This window comes from Homalodisca vitripennis, chromosome 3, assembly GCF_021130785.1.
Source record: "Homalodisca vitripennis isolate AUS2020 chromosome 3, UT_GWSS_2.1, whole genome shotgun sequence".
Lineage (NCBI taxonomy): Eukaryota > Metazoa > Arthropoda > Insecta > Hemiptera > Cicadellidae > Homalodisca > Homalodisca vitripennis.
Genome location: NC_060209.1, coordinates 22,410,022 through 22,426,281, shown reverse-complemented (window position 1 = coordinate 22,426,281; position 16,260 = coordinate 22,410,022). Strand labels below are relative to the sequence as shown.

General features: G+C 33.8%; 2 protein-coding genes across 3 annotated transcripts in view; both read right to left on the bottom strand.

Moving 5' to 3' along the window:
• The window catches only part of LOC124356686 (neuroendocrine protein 7B2), a 120,893-nt gene that overhangs the window by 79,170 nt on the left and 25,463 nt on the right, over nt 1-16,260 (bottom strand). The window lies entirely within an intron of this gene.
• The window catches only part of LOC124358110 (uncharacterized protein DKFZp434B061-like), a 50,264-nt gene continuing 45,251 nt past the window's right edge, over nt 11,248-16,260 (bottom strand). The window contains exon 3 of the mRNA XM_046810404.1: nt 11,248-11,751. Within this exon, the coding sequence (XP_046666360.1) occupies nt 11,248-11,751 (504 nt within the window). The remainder of the gene's footprint in view (nt 11,752-16,260) is intronic.

Here is a 16,260-nt window from a genome sequence, read left to right as displayed (position 1 = left end):
TGGTATCTTTTTTCAGCCGTTTGTAAGCTTTACTTTAAACTGTGTAAATATTCTTCTTACCTTATTATATATATATATATATATATATATATATATAATTGTTTTTAGAATATTACAAATAATAATAATATATTTTATTTGTTATTACTTTTTAATTTCAAAAAAGAGTTTGGTGCTTGAATAGTTTTTAATTTTTTTACAAATTTCAGCATCTTATCATATAGTATGTGTGAAAGATTTATAAAAATTCAAAAATATGCAAAATGAATACAAATTTATAATTACTAAAAATATATACAGTTTTAGTGGCTTTAATTAAATTATGTTTACTTATTTTGGCAATTTTTGAAGTTTTTCAAAATGTTCACTAACATTGGATGTTCAGCCAACAACAAATTGCTTTAAAACACTGAAATCCAACCTATGAATGACTTATTATATATATAAACTCAAGGAATAATAATACTAGCTTGTTTTTTCCTACATTTCTATTCACACAAAAATTGAACTTTGAAATAACCTGATAAGGAAGCTGGTTCCAATTTATCTAATAGTTCTCTCACATCACTCGATTTGTCCCTAAAATTGAGTGTGTCTTCATCAGCCACATTAATAATGACCAAAACAGACATAAACTCGAAATAAACCAATTAGGCAAATGCCAAAACACAATGACAGTAGACGTAATTAACAAGATAGTTGGCCAACAGCTGGTCACAGTCGAAATATTTACTCATCCAAAGGTTTATTCTAACCAAATAAAGAGGAATAAATTTAGATTTATTGGATAATAATAGACTTCAATCAATACCTCGATTACTGTCCCATTGATTGAAACTCGGTTTTAGACAGAAATATCGAAAACGTAATTAATAACCGATTTTCGAAACGTCTGCTTACTCTCGTATAGAGGGCAATGCCAGTACGCGAGCTGCCAAACTCCCGCATATACGGCAGCGCCAGTACGCGAGCTGCCTAACCGCCGCATATACGGCAGCGCCAAGACGCGAGCGGCCTAACCGCCGGATATACGGCAGCGCCAGGACGCGAGCGGCCTAACCGCCAGATATACGGCAGCGCCAGGACGCGAGCTGCCTAACTGCCGCATATACGGCAGCGCCAGGACGCAAGCTGCCTAACCTCCGGATATACGGCAATTTCCAGTTAAAGGGAATCTTTAAAAAGCGTTGAGTACCACAATGTGAGAAAAGGGTATAAGCAACAAACATATTTGAAGGAAGGATTAAAAAAAAAAACCTGGAAGGATTGTGAAACTGCACTTGCAACATCGAAGCAGTACATTGACGTACCTATTCAATTCATAGTTTAATCTGAGTTTACGGTCAATGCGAGTTATGCAATGCTTTTAAATTATGTGCTGATGATGAAAGAAATGTATGGCTGAAAATAAGTTGTCCTTATTAAAAAAAAAACTGTGAGAGATGAAAGAAAAAGATAAGAAAAGAGCCGAAACTGACAAGTCAATTAGTGTAGCTGTCTGTGACTTGCAGACGACGTTCCTCTTCCCTGAACCTGGCAGCATATTTTATTATAAGCAAAATATGCTTGTTACATGGTGTGAAATAATTCGTATTTGATTCAGATAATTGCCTCGGACAAAACAGAGATGTTCAACGTGTATCCATCTATAGTGGACAAATTTAATTATAAGTATAAAAATCACTTACCGCTTTTTAGAAAAAAGACACTCGAGATGAGGGCGACTCTAAAGCTTATTCAGAGAAGTAAAAACCAAACGATTTATGTTCCTGATGATTGCATAGGTTTTGGCCAAAACAAGTTGGGTATAGCTATATTGTGAAATAGTTTTATTACAAAAAATATTATAAAATGTAACGATTTGTTAGGGTTTGATGGTAAAAACTAACGAGTAGATGTAACTAACGACAAAGCGAAGTGGAACTGTATAAAGTATACTTATGTAGAAAGATGGCTATAAAAGACTGACTTTATTTGTGACCACACTGGATAATTTGTGATAACTGTTCTCGATTTGTGTCATAACGCACAATAAACAAAGAACAAGTTATATTAACAGTAACTACAAAATGCAATGGTTCTTTATCTCTGTGTAACAGTATGCAATTACCAGCTCCGTATACTTTACAACTGCTTCATTGAAAATTAAACAAATTTGTTAAACGAGTCGCAGCTATTGGTTTGATCCTGTTTTCAATTTGTGCAAGGAGTGTGCCTATTCTCTAGCATTATCAAGTATTATTTAGGCATTTAAAAAAAAAACTTTCCTTTGCGAATTTTCAGCACCCTCTGTAAGGAAGAAGATACTTGCAAATTTTTATTCTCTGAAAGAAGCCTTAAGAGGGGCTAAACGAAAAACATGTTTTTTATTAACTTTTTAATTTTAGTCGTTGAAGTACGTTTCTTTCTTAAAAGAACTGTGCCAAAAGGTTATATTTTTGACATTTCTAAGTATTAAGTTTTAAAATAAACCTGCATCTACTGTTTTCTTCATGAACAGGCAGAATTGGTTGAATAATTGACACTTCACTTGGGATGATTATTATATTTGTGTTTTGTTGAGAGCACTTTATTTTAAAAACTTGTGTGTTGGCTAACCTGTCTAAACAGCTGTGTGCAGTAAGAAGTATATAAATCCTGATGTTAATCAAGAGAAATTGTGAAAGGTTATAGTTTTGGTGTTGTGAATCTGTGAAAGCTATTTCAATTGCTGTTTTAATATTTGTATAGTTCTTTCTCTGAACACAAATGCTTAGGATGAAAACATGGTGCAAGAAACGAAAGTTTACAGGAAACATGTATGTAAACCAGGAAGGTGAGATAAAACCTTTGGGACAAAATAGGATTATGCCTTACATCTCCTTGCAATAAGGAACGAAGGTCAGTACAGTTTGATGATTTTCTTGGTACAAAAATTAGCAGTATTGTTTGTATCCATGGATATTTTATTTGTCATGATAAAACTGATGTTATCTTGTAAACAGTGTGGTGGAGTAGTGAGCCTATCAGATAAAGGTAACGAGCGAAATGGCTTTACCGCTTTATCATCACTACAATGTTTATCCTGTACATTTAAAACTGAATTTTATACATCTGATCTAGGCCAAACTGTAACAACAAATATCAAACGAATGTTTTAAATCAATTACAGGCAGTTGTATGGTCTGGGATGTACTGGTAAAGGTATAGCAGTGGCTAAACACTAAGTGGTATTTTAATGGAAATACTGACGAAAATATAGTCCAGTAATATTGTAAGAATCAAGAGAACCGCAGCGTGGTCTCGGTATTATGCAACGAAATAAACACGTAGTTGGTATACCTGAAATTATACACTAGCGTACCAAATATCATCAGATCATATCGATTTTGAATTAAATGGCTCTTCCCATAAGAGGCAACAGGTCAACACCTCCCTGCCCTTCTCACCACTCTGACGTCCCCCACCCTCCTGCCCAGTCCTGCCACCCACGCAGCCACTGTGTTTAATTATCCAGTGTTGCCTCTCGTTTGTGAACTCATCAATATTCAGTTATATCCGCACTCAAATCTAACAGATTAATTTGTTTGACTTATACTAGCTGGACGTTTGGAGGGTACAGTAAATTTGATTTATTTGTAAAGGGGGGTTTATGGTTGTCATGGGGCAACTGATAATGTAAAATAAAAAAATAATTTAGGACAGCACAAAGAAATATTTTGTGAGTATTTAAAGATTTTAAATATTTTGAATTTTGCATACTGAGTAGTGCGTATAAATTGTACACGTAGGTTTGTCAAAAATCGTACGGTAAAAGTAAATTTTAGATGATGAAGCCAAAATTCTAACCCTTTTATTTAGATTTTAACCCTTATCTTGATTTGAACACAAAGGAAAAATCATACTATAAAAATAATCGAAAAAGAAAATTGTATAACCATAATTTCCTTTTCAAAGTTTTATCTACTAAAAGTTCATATCTGTCATATATGTATTTTATATTCTATACTTTGTTTGCACAGAGTGTTTTACTAATATAAATATAATTTTTACAGCGTATGTTTATATTTTAAGCCATCATATTTAGACAAAATGCAATATAAGTTTAACAATGGAACCCTAAAAAATTCATTTCTTTTCAAGCATGTAACTTCAAAACAATGATTACATTTCAATATTAATTATTATTCTGAAAAGGTTTCAGTAATGTTTAAAGGATGGATTGTTCTCAATCAACAAATAATTATAAAAATATTGTAGCCAAACTCTGATGGGTTGCTGAGTTCCTTACTCTATCATAAAACTCAACTTTACTCTGTCACAATACCATACTTTACTTCATCACAATATTATTCTTTACTTCATCGCAGTATTATAATTTACTGTCACAATAATACACTTTACTTTATCAGAATGCTCTTTCAACACAACAAAGGATAAATGTCAACTTGACATTAAACTTTTATTTTAAAGAATTGTAATATAAAAAAGTTTTTTCCAAGTAATCAAAAAAGATAACAACGGAATTCTGATTGATTTGTTCATAATATTTTGTGCATGTCACCTACAGTTATTAAGTTACGCCCGGAATTCTTTAATAATATTATAAATGCGAAAGTGTTTGTTTGATTTGCTTTAAAGCGCAAACTATTGAACCGGTCGTACTGAAATTTTACATGGACAATCTTACGGTCCTCGGTAAAAATAAAGGACTATTCTTATTTCGAAAATCCCTACGCCCCTCTGGTCTTTAAAGTGGTGAAAAATCCCATCTTGGCCTCTAAAGTTGTGGAATATTAATTGAAAGACCCTCTCAAATGTAACCAACTGTTCTGTGTAAACATTGTTTGATATTTTAAATTTGTTTACATTTATAGTGAGTAAATTCTCTAAAGAGTAACCATTATTTTTAGTGCCGTTTTTGATTTCAGCAATTAGGTAAGTACTCTTCTACCTTAGAAAATGTCCTCAAACATAATATGGTCAGAATGTGACTCCGAAGACTCCCTTCGAAGCAGTCGGCAAGAACAATGTCAGATGAAAGTTCGCTGAACTGTCATTTTGAACTAATGTACCAATAACAGCTCTGAATGTTCTAAAATATTGAAAATATTTTCCAGCTTGTAAATTGAAACAAAACAATAGTGCCATTGTTAATGTATTTATAATTGTAAATTGTTATCAAATAATAGCTAAGTACTAGCTGTTTCCCGCGGCTTCGCACGCTTTTCGTAAGCGTTACCCGTGTATGTGCACTTCTGGCTCAAGTAAATTATATTTCCAACGCCGATGTAGAGTTTCCTTTGTTGCCACGATCAAGAAAATCTGTATATGTTTATAGCCATTGCACACGTACATGTGTTTTATTATAAAGTGGTCTAACACTCAAGCTTTAAGTTCAACCAGAAATTCTTCAAGACAAATCATAAATTAGCGCCTTCAAATAGTGTTTGGCTATTAAATATTCGTAACTGTCTCGCAATTGCAATTTATAATGTGCAGGCGCTTTGAAAACTATTATCTTCGGCAACGTCACCTGCAGGCGAGTTACATCAATATACATAGAATAGAAACCTTCTTCGTGAAAAAATACATATACATACAAATTTTCGAAATGATCGGTCAAATAGCTTACGATCCCATAAAGGACAAACACACAAACATTCATTTATATATATATATATATATATATATATATATATATATATATATATATATATATATATAAGATTATATATAAAAGTTACTATCTAACTTTTACTATACAGTACATGTAAAAACTTATATAAACCCCATATTAGTTCTGTTTTGACAGAGTTAGGCTTGTATAATCTGTGATATATAGTTTCTTGATAGGAAAAAAAAGAAAATCAACTATGGAAAAAAACATACTAAGAACGAAGTAAATTACAGTGGTCTCAAATATAAACTTCTTCGTGTATTTTCTTGATTGTGGCAACAAAGCAAACTCAGCATGGCGTCGGAAATATAATTTACTCGAAACTGAAGTGGTCATACAGAAACAACGCCTACAAAGTTGTGTGGAAAGCAGCGGGTAACTACTAGCAGTGCAGATATAAGAGAGTAAGTACTTTTACTATTATACACTTAAAGACTATTATGAAACATATCTTAGTTGCCTTTTGACAAAAGTAGGCTTTTCAGAGCTGCATATGCACTCGTATATATATTTTCTTCAGCGGGGAAGAAAGAAAAAACTAAGATCGGAGTAAATTAAAATGACCATAAATATACACTTGTAACATATTTATTGATCGTGAGAAGAAGACAAACTCAACATTACTTGGTAATATAATTCACTTCAACCAGCGGTGCTCATACAGGAGCAAAACCTACGAAATTGAGCGCGAAGCCGCGGATAACGCTAGTACAAAATAAAGTGTTTTACACTCCCACCTGATAATTACTACCCAGAATCCGGTATTTAGTATTATTGATCATTACCTTTTATGACATTAAGTAAAATTATGTATTAACGGACGTGTTACTCCATATTTATTCATATTTCTGTAACATACTGAGATCGATTTTCTTAATAAGCAGTTTTGTTTGATCAAACTAATATTACAATAAAGTATTATTCAGATAAAGTCATAAATTGAAAAAAATGATTACTATTATAACACGTATTAAAAGAAATTTCTTTCCTTTAAGATTCTCCAAGCAGCATCAATAACAGGCAGCAAACAATAAGTAAACATTTAACCAATTATCAAAGTTTTAGTTAATCTTGGAATAATGTTCAGATATAATGTTGTAATGGAAATTTTTTCTCTGTATACTTAAAGAAAAGTCGTTTAAAAGTAACTGCGAAGCTTCTAATCAGTTCATTTCTGTAGCGTCCCATTAAAAGTCACAAAACAGAAACACTGAAGCTTCTCATCATCTATTTTCTGTAGCCTTCCATTACAAGTCACAATAAAGAAACTCTGAAGCTTCTCATCAGCTATTTTCTGTACCCTCCCATTAGAAGTCACAACAAAGAAACTCTGATGCTTCTCATAATTTATTTTCTGTAGCCTCCCATTAGAAGTCACAATAAAGAAACACTGAAGCTTCTCATCATCTATTTTCTGTAGCCTTCCATTAGAAGTCACAATAAAGAAACTCTGAAGCTTCTCATAAGCTATTTTCTGTACCCTCCCATTAGAAGTCACAACAAAGAAACTCTGAAGCTTCTCATCAGCTATTATCTGTAGTCTACCATTAAAAGTCACCAAATATAAACTCTGAAGCTTCTCATCAGCTATTATTTGTGGGTTTCCATTAAAAGTTAGTCTTATTTCCCGTCACCCACCAGTTCATCCAGAAGTTCACCAGGATTTATTAATTGATTTAACCCAAGTTGAGAGGTCTTGACTTTGAATACTTTAGAGTTTAATAAACAAACAGGTTTTAAACCAATTATTATCTCGTAATTTTATTTGCTTTGTTACCTTGGCCAAACTGAACATGGTGACGTAGCTTTTTACATAATTTTATTAATATAATATATTTTATATAGCTAAAGATTAAGGGTAATTATTTTGAAGTATATCTCTATTGTCAGTTGCGTTATGTAAGTTTTTGCCAGTTTTCTACATAAACTTACAAGAGTTTGAGTATTTAGCGAGAGTGAAGGAAAGGTATTGTATCTTATATCTATTGAAGTATATAAACGAATTAAAGAATAAATTTTACTATAATTGAACGAAATTTAAATACATTTACGTGTATAAAAGTACGAAAGCTCTTTTATTTACCGTATTAAGAAATGGTATCGTTGTATATTTTTATTCATTAAACATAAAATAGTTACACCATAAAAACTAAGAACTATCCAAAAGAAACTAGATTTAAGTACTCTGTTTGTACATTACACATAATACAAAAGTTTGAATTATTTAAGATTTCGAATCAACAACGTTCGAATTGACCAAGTTCTACTATAACACAGAAACTGAGGACTGTCTTAGGGTAAAAACATAGTGGAGCGGCGAGGCTAGGGTGTAGCGGAGAAGGTAGCTGAGAGGGTTTTTGACCCCCGATGCTAGCGGTGCTTCACATGCACATAGTACGGCGGCGATCAACGCGGTGAATCAAGAGGCTTCAGTTGTTCACTTTTCAATATGTCTTCAGACAGTGATGACGATTTTTGTGTTGTATGAGAATAGTGCACTGAAAATGATTGTTTTTAGGTAATAGAAGTTGTGCAGTGCACCCTGTAAAATAGGCAGCGTATGGAATTTGGAGAGTACCACCATCTGTTTCCCCAGTTGAAGAAATATCCAGATAGATTTTTCCAGTACACCAGAATGGATTACAGTACCTTTGAATATATATTGAACTTAATTTCTCCTCATATGGAGGTCAAATATACAAATTTTGTAAAGCAGCCGATTGAATGTGACGAGAAGCTACTTATTACACTCAGGTAAGTTTTATTATGCAAATTTATTATTGCATTTGCTAATCAGGGTGTTTTTTCCAAAATCTTAACGATACAACTCCACATTAAAGTAAACGTAATATTTAATATATGTATATATATATATATATATATATATATATATTTATATATTTATTTATTTATTTAAATGAAATACGTTTAAAGTAATAAAATATTGATTTACAGTATTAAAATTTAAATCAATTAAAATACTTTTCACCCTTATGTGTATAATCGTATTCTGTGTAGTGTACTGGTTAACACGTGTCTGGTAATTTAATACTAATCGTTAATAATAGGAATTTAATTGAGAATAGAATAATTGCATATTTATTAGACCATTCATGTTGGTAGGTACAGTAATTTTAGTTAAATAAAATACAGATAAAAACGAATCAATTTATTAACTGCAGTTAATTGACAATTAAGTTTTAAAAAAAACAAACAAATAATTAGTTTGGATTGCCACTCCACATATGAACACTAGACTCAGCACCATGCATATTTCCAATGTTAAGCAAAGTGTACGAGTTCTCATCGATCGAGATTGGTGTACAAGGGCCAGTCACAGAACCATGACTAGACAAAGGGGTAGAACGTGATGAAGAGTCGACATACCCACTACCGTATGCGTATTTCATGACTAAATTTTGAACATCATTACGAAACATTAATTTATTCACTCCAGTAATCAACTTAAGATGGGGGCTTAGACTTTCGAAAAACTTGAAGTCTTCGTCATCCTTTTTTTGTTCCTTGTCCAGTTCTTGTTTTCTTTTTTTTTCTTGTAGCATTGAAAGTTTTTTTCTTCAAGCTGCACTAACTGTTGTATGTAATCTTGCTTGCCTACCCGTTCTTTTTCGAAAGTCATTAGTATGAGTAAACGCTTGGGTTTCATTGTTAACAGTAGTGGTTGCTACTGATGGGGTATTGTCATTCATCAGTGTATCATCAGTTACATTGTGCTCGTCTTCCTCATTATCAGGCGAATCAGGATTATTATCACTCACCTCTGTAATTTCGGTTTGAACTGCTTTCCTCTTTTTCAGAGCGGTATTCACTCAATGTTATATTTCCACTGGAGGGTCTTGCCTGAAATTGTCCCTCTCAAAAAATCCAAACTCATAAAGTAAGGCCAATTTGGTTTGTAAACAGTATCTGCTCCCTGGCCTGATCTCTCTTTTTGCGTTTTTCGGAACTCACTTCTGTAGTAATCACGAAGTCCCCTTCCACTTCTTTTGTGCTTCTTTCACTGAAATAAAATAATGAATTAATAATTCAGTGTGTTTACTAAATTAAATATAACTCTAATGTAAGGAGAGGGCCCTTAGACCCCGCTTTCTTGAAGGATGTAATCTATACTGTACCTCCCAAACCCCCCGGTAGGCTTTGCCCCCTCTGGGAAAAATTTCTGCAGACACCCTTGGTGAATGTAGCGAGGAATAGGGTTGTTACTTTCTGTTATTTAGTAAAAATTTAGATATAACCCCTTAAAAACTGTTATAGTGTTCTTAATTTCAGATATCTGGCTACCGGCGCATCTTTTAGAAGCCTATCATTCACATTTAGAATTGGAGCTACAACAGTAAGCAAAATAGTAAGCGGAACTGTGAAACAACTATGGAATGTTTTGCAACCAATACACATGCCTGTACCTACGTCAGATACGTTTTCTTCGCACCAGCCAAGAGTTCTACAATATTTGGAATTTCCAAATTGTATTGGATGCATAGATGTCAAACACGTTAGAATTATTTCCCCTCCACATTCTGGAACGATGTTCTACAACTACAAAAAAGTTTTATTCAATAGCTTTACAAGGTGTTTGTGACGCTCAGTACAGATTTTCTATGATCGATGTTGGAGGATTCGGTAAACAGAACGATGGAGCAACACTAGCAGCTTCAGATTATGTACTTACAAATTAAAAATAATCAGCTAAATATTCCAGATGATAGTTATTTACCAGGGACATACGTCAAAACATCTATGGTTTTTCTAGGCGATGAAGCTTATCCTCTGTCCCTTCGATTATTAACACCTTACCCAGCTGACAACCTAACGATGGAAAAAACTGCATACAAACTTTCGACACTCAAGGGCGAGAAAAACAATTGAGTGTACATTCGGAATATTGTTATTCAAGATGGAGAATACTCGCAAAGAGTATTGAAGCTAAACACGAGACTACCGATCACACAGTTAAAGCTGTTTGTGTTCTTCAAAATACAATAATTGACAGAGAAGGATTTTGAAAGACATTTGAGCGAGGTAATACCTGGTGAAAAGACTCGAGGCGATACCGAACCTGTGCCAAGACGAAGGGGCCGACACCTAACTGCAGCAATGCTTTTACGTGATACATTCAAGGCATATTTCCAGGAAAACCCCATCAAATTTAAGAAAGACAATGAGCAATATTTTAATGTTTTGTTTGTGTTCTAATAAATGAATTTCTCGTACCTGTACAGTTGTTTTTTTGGCCTATTTCCTTCCACATACGATCGAGAATGAATCTATTATGGTGGCTGGATTGTTGTTGGTCCCAGACAGCACTGCGTTCACGCACTGATAAAATAAAATGTTTCAGTATCCATAACAGCTGCACTTATTGTCGATTTGACCAACGAGGCTCGACTGAACCCTCGAGCAAAGAAATCGGGTATCAATATCTGAGAGGAGAGGCTAGCGTGTCGAGACTTGAACCAGCGCCCCTCTCCGCTCCACTATGATTCAACGCATCTAACTGCATTGTATTCTTTTCAACCCTCTCAGCTCCCTTCTCCGCTACACTCTAGCCTCGCCGCTCCACTATGTTTTTAACCCTTAGCAACAGAACAGTTGCGAGAGTTGGGCTGCTGAGGATATGCTGCGGGAGTGCTGCGGGGGTGTGCTGTGGGAGTGCTGTGGGGGTGTGCTGCTGTAGGAGTGCTGCGGGGGGTGTGCTGCTGGAGGAGTGCTGCGGGAGGTTTTTCTGGTGGAGGAATGCTGTGGGAGGTGTGGTTCTGAAGGAATGCTACTGGAGGGGTATTGCGGGAGGAGTGATGCTGGAGGTGTACTGCGGGAGGTGAGCTCCGGTAAGAGTGCTGCGGCAGGTGTGCTGCTGGAGGCGTGATGCTGGAGGTGTGCTCCGGGGGATGTGCTGCGGGAGGATTGCTGCGGGGGTGTGCTCTGGGAGGAGTGCTGTGGGAGGTGTGCTGCTGAAGGAATGCTGCTGGAGGTATGTTGCGGGGGTTTGCTCCGGGAGGTGTGGTGCGGCAAAAGTACTGCAGATGTGCTGCGGTAGAAGTGCTGCGGCAGGTGTGTTGCGGATGCTCCAGTTGCTTAAGTACCGCGAGTTAGTTACTTGACAACGTTTTTGCTGCGTAAGGCGTCAGTAATTACGCTTTGAATACATTGTAACACTGTTAAACATCACAATTATCCTTGAGTGCTTACATTAAAGGCATTCTCTCTCTGTCAATATCATTTAATCACTAATGGTATTTCTAAGTAGTTTCTTCTGTAGTTTTCTAACTTAGTTCAAGACGACAAGTATTTGTATGAGTGTTTTCTCCAAAGAAAATGTATTTATTTTAAGAATACGTTTTTAGAGAAACTGTGCAAATATTTTGTTAGCTTATTCTATTTTTGAACGTAATTTCGTTTATTTTACAGATAACATTATATATACGTCTATATAGTATATTGAAAGGATTACTCAGAAATAAGTGTACTCTAATTGAAAATCCACGAATCAACATTATATAGTATACAACGTAGAATACGTTTTTAATACGAAATAATTAACTATATATAAGTACCATATTGTTACTCATGCTTTTCTAGAATAATGTAAACATCTCCTTTATATGAAATACTCAAAAAGTCTTTAAACTTTTAAATACTTTTATTTCGACGGCACTAACATAGATAGGCTTCGTATAATTCTCACCATTCGTCATATTTATTAAGATATTATAATGTGACACGGTGTTGGGTTACTGTTACAAAATGTTCTACCCCTCCCCAAAAACAGACGGTAAGTAACAAATTTGTTAGGTATTTACAAAGGGAGTTTTAAAATTTTCAACCGTTCCTATGTTAAGGGTACCTATTACTCATTCAGGCAATAATAAATCAGGAAACTTGCACATTTTTTTATTTTCTTTTAAATATTTAGATATGTGCATTAATTTAGTCTCATATGTTACGGCACGGGAAACAAGCAATGGCAATGGAGATGAACCGCGAATGATATGAATGTTTTATATTACCTAATGTAAATTCATTAGTCCATGTCTCTGTTAAATAAACCCATATGTATTGAGACATTGACTAAGCATTTAGACTTTTATTCAAAATAAACTTTGACGGAATTCAGAAAGAACTAGACATCGTAAGATATAATTTTCCTAATAATTTCGAAGACACTTACGTCAAAAGAACATTCTTGCTTTAGAGCAAGGCTTTGATATCAGGTTGCAACTTTTTAGAGGGCCCAAGCACGAATAATGCTGTCGTGCTTTACGTTGTAAAAGTCGCTTCCCCGGAAAGTAATATGCATGTTTCATTTCAGTTGTCGATTCAGTAATGGAAACTTTGAACTTTAATGAAGAAAAAGGCGGATCTGATCATGGAAAGAACAACTGAATGAACATCAAAGTAAAGTTACTGTACTTAAAACAGGTTCATGCATTGTTTCCCAGAAGCAATACTATTAATACATTTCTGTGAACATATTAAAGATTATCGTATTAATAGTTCATTAGAACTATGAGAACTACAATAACAAGTGTTTTTGTAATAGATTTATTGTTTGTCTATTACCAAACCTCTACCCTAATAATCATCAACCTTTAAAAGGAGAAGTGGGCTTTTAGGTTTTAATATTCTAATCATATAAATATTGTATCTACTAAGTGTAGGGCCTTCAGATTTTCCTGGCAGTTCATTAACAAATATTGCATTAATTTATCCCTTCTATAATGATATTTTAATTCTGTTTTTGACCAAGAAATACATAACTACATATCCCGATTTATTAAGAGTTTTACTCAAGATTAAATCAAAAGTGACATTGTATTTCTCCTGAACGCATTATTTAATTTGTTTGAGTTTAAAAATTTAGTTTAAAAAACTGAGTTTAAAAATTGTTCCCATATACAAAGAAAGTTGTTTCCCACATTAAAAATGTATTTCAGATTAACTTAGAAATAATATCAACGTTTTGAAATTCTGCTTGTAAAGAAATATAAATACAGTTCTAAGTGTGGTTCTCCTACAGTGTGTGTTAATCTGTCTTAGCTACTTCACGGTTTATATATATATATATATATATATATATATATATATATATATATATATATATAAACTAATGTTGGTGAGTCCCCTTTTAGTGACCTTGAAATTTGAACCAATAGTGCATATATTAATTACTGAGACCAAAATTCCCTGTGACACCAAAATATAGGGTGTTCCAGACTATATACCCGGCCGCATTCTGGTTGAACCGTTTGACATAGAGTGATGCAAAAAAATGGTAACCCTAGTAAATATCATACTGCGAACATCGAAAAATGGTTTGTGGCGTTTAAAATACAGGGTGTGCCCGAAAATGAGAGTTACAAGTTCATATATAGAACATTTCGAGTAGTAAAATAGGTCATGTGGCACATCATTTTAATTGTCTGGATGCTGAACAGTTCTGGACAACAATTTTGAATATATCCTGTCTTGTTTATTTAGGAGAGATTTTGTGAACAGTTTTTAAGTTCTTTCTAGTAATTTCGTATTTAAATGTGTATTAAAAGTGTGTCAATTTGTTTTTCTTATAAAATTGAAATTTTAAAACCTTTACAGTACCTTGCCTAAAAGATTTTAAATGGGCGTATTTGAAATTTTCAAGATTCGAACCTGTGACCTTAACTTTTGACACACCCTATCTTTTACATGTGATAAAATCAATTTTGCGACGTTTGCTCATGAAATTGATTAGTTTACTGCTGCACTCTATGTAAAACGCTTAAACTACAGGAGATAACGGCCGGGTGTTCTGTATCACCCTGCACAAAGAGGTTCGAGTAACGGGCGGTACCGTTTGTTTAGAGGACGTTTATTTTTTTATATCTGTAAAGGATTTTAAACATACCTATATAAGTCCACGTATAGGAGTCCTTTGATTTTCAGTATATTTAGTCTGGCTCTAGCCGCCAAGTAGATAAGACAACTGACATCCCTCAGCAATAATACGCCTGTGCATGCCAAATCGCGTAACTCGTGTAACGATATCCATGTAGAATTTCACTATAATTGGTTGAATAGTTTATGCGTGAATGAAAAACAAACAAATAAAGGTACTTTCGCATTTATTTTCATATTATGATATTTATAACAACAACCGTTCAGGCGCTTGCTGATAGCCGTTATAAAATTAGATGCAAAAATTGAAAGTCAACGCTATATATATATACATATATATATATATATATATATATATATATATATATATATATATATATATAATGTTATTTGAAGCTGAAATATCACTTATTTACATGTCTAATGGTTGGTTCTAACCGTTTCAAGCTAAGAAAAATATTATTTCGTATTTTTAAATCTTTTGATACCCTCCCATTTTTTCGATTTCTTTCTTAGGGGAAACGTACCTAACAAATGTCAAGAAAACCATGTTTATCCAATGGATATTAGGTCTGGAGTATGAATGATCCAACTTGTCTTAGAGATAACAAATTTGTATAGTTTAATAATAAACCATTAAACTGACAGACTCCCTTTGAAAACTGGATCGCGAGGGCTAAAGATATTGCCAACAAAAGTAATGCAGCATTCCACCCACACGTGTGCAAAAATCAGTGCTACTAATGCGACTGGAAGCTTTAACAGTTCTATAAAATAGCTTTCGATGCGGATATTAGGGTATCATCCTTTCAGATGCTTATTGACAATTTATCAGAACTGAAAATACCAGAACTATTCATATTTGATAAATATAGACGGATGGCATTGCGATATGCATCAGAAACTAAGTATAATAAAGTGAAAATGTACAGAGAAATGTGAATAAATATTACCTTCAGTTATAATAATGTTTAGTGGAGCTCCTACGCAAGAATTTATGCTTTATTAAAACTGCAGAGATAAGAATACTAAACTAATCATCTCCCTTCGTAATAAGTATTTAATATGATTTTAAGTTCCACGTTAGGTAGATGAGTAATGGGGATATTAAGCTTAGTCTTTTAAATAATTTCACTTTTTTAGAAATTATTTTGACCTCTCGTGAATTTCAATAATGTACACAGGTAAATTGGTTCTAAATTTACATTCGCGGCTGTGCATCAATCTAATTCAGAAGTAGGAAAAAAATGTGCCTAAAGAAAAATTTCCATTTAAATACCATTGCGCTGTAAAATAAGTATGCGTGCAACCTTAATCTTGTTTTGCAGCTTTTGTTATGGTATAAATAATGCATACACACATATCCACTGTAAGTTTAAAAACATATGGTAAAACCGAGCTTGGCTTTATCTATGTTTGTTATAAAAACCATAATTACAGTGTCTACGTCAAGAAATACTCGTTATAATGTTATAATTTTGCTACTTTAAAAAAAGTAGCAAAATTCGATTCATGGTGCCTTGGTGAACTATGAAGGGTTATATTTAGATCTGACGACTTTTAGTTTTATTGCCTATTGCATAAAGTTGCGTAAGTGTTGGATTGCATATTGGGACAGACAAAGCCTTTGATGAGCCAGTTGGTGCCACAGACAATGTGGGATATAAAATAAAATATTTGTCAAATTGTGTATGTAAAACACACGCTTTAAT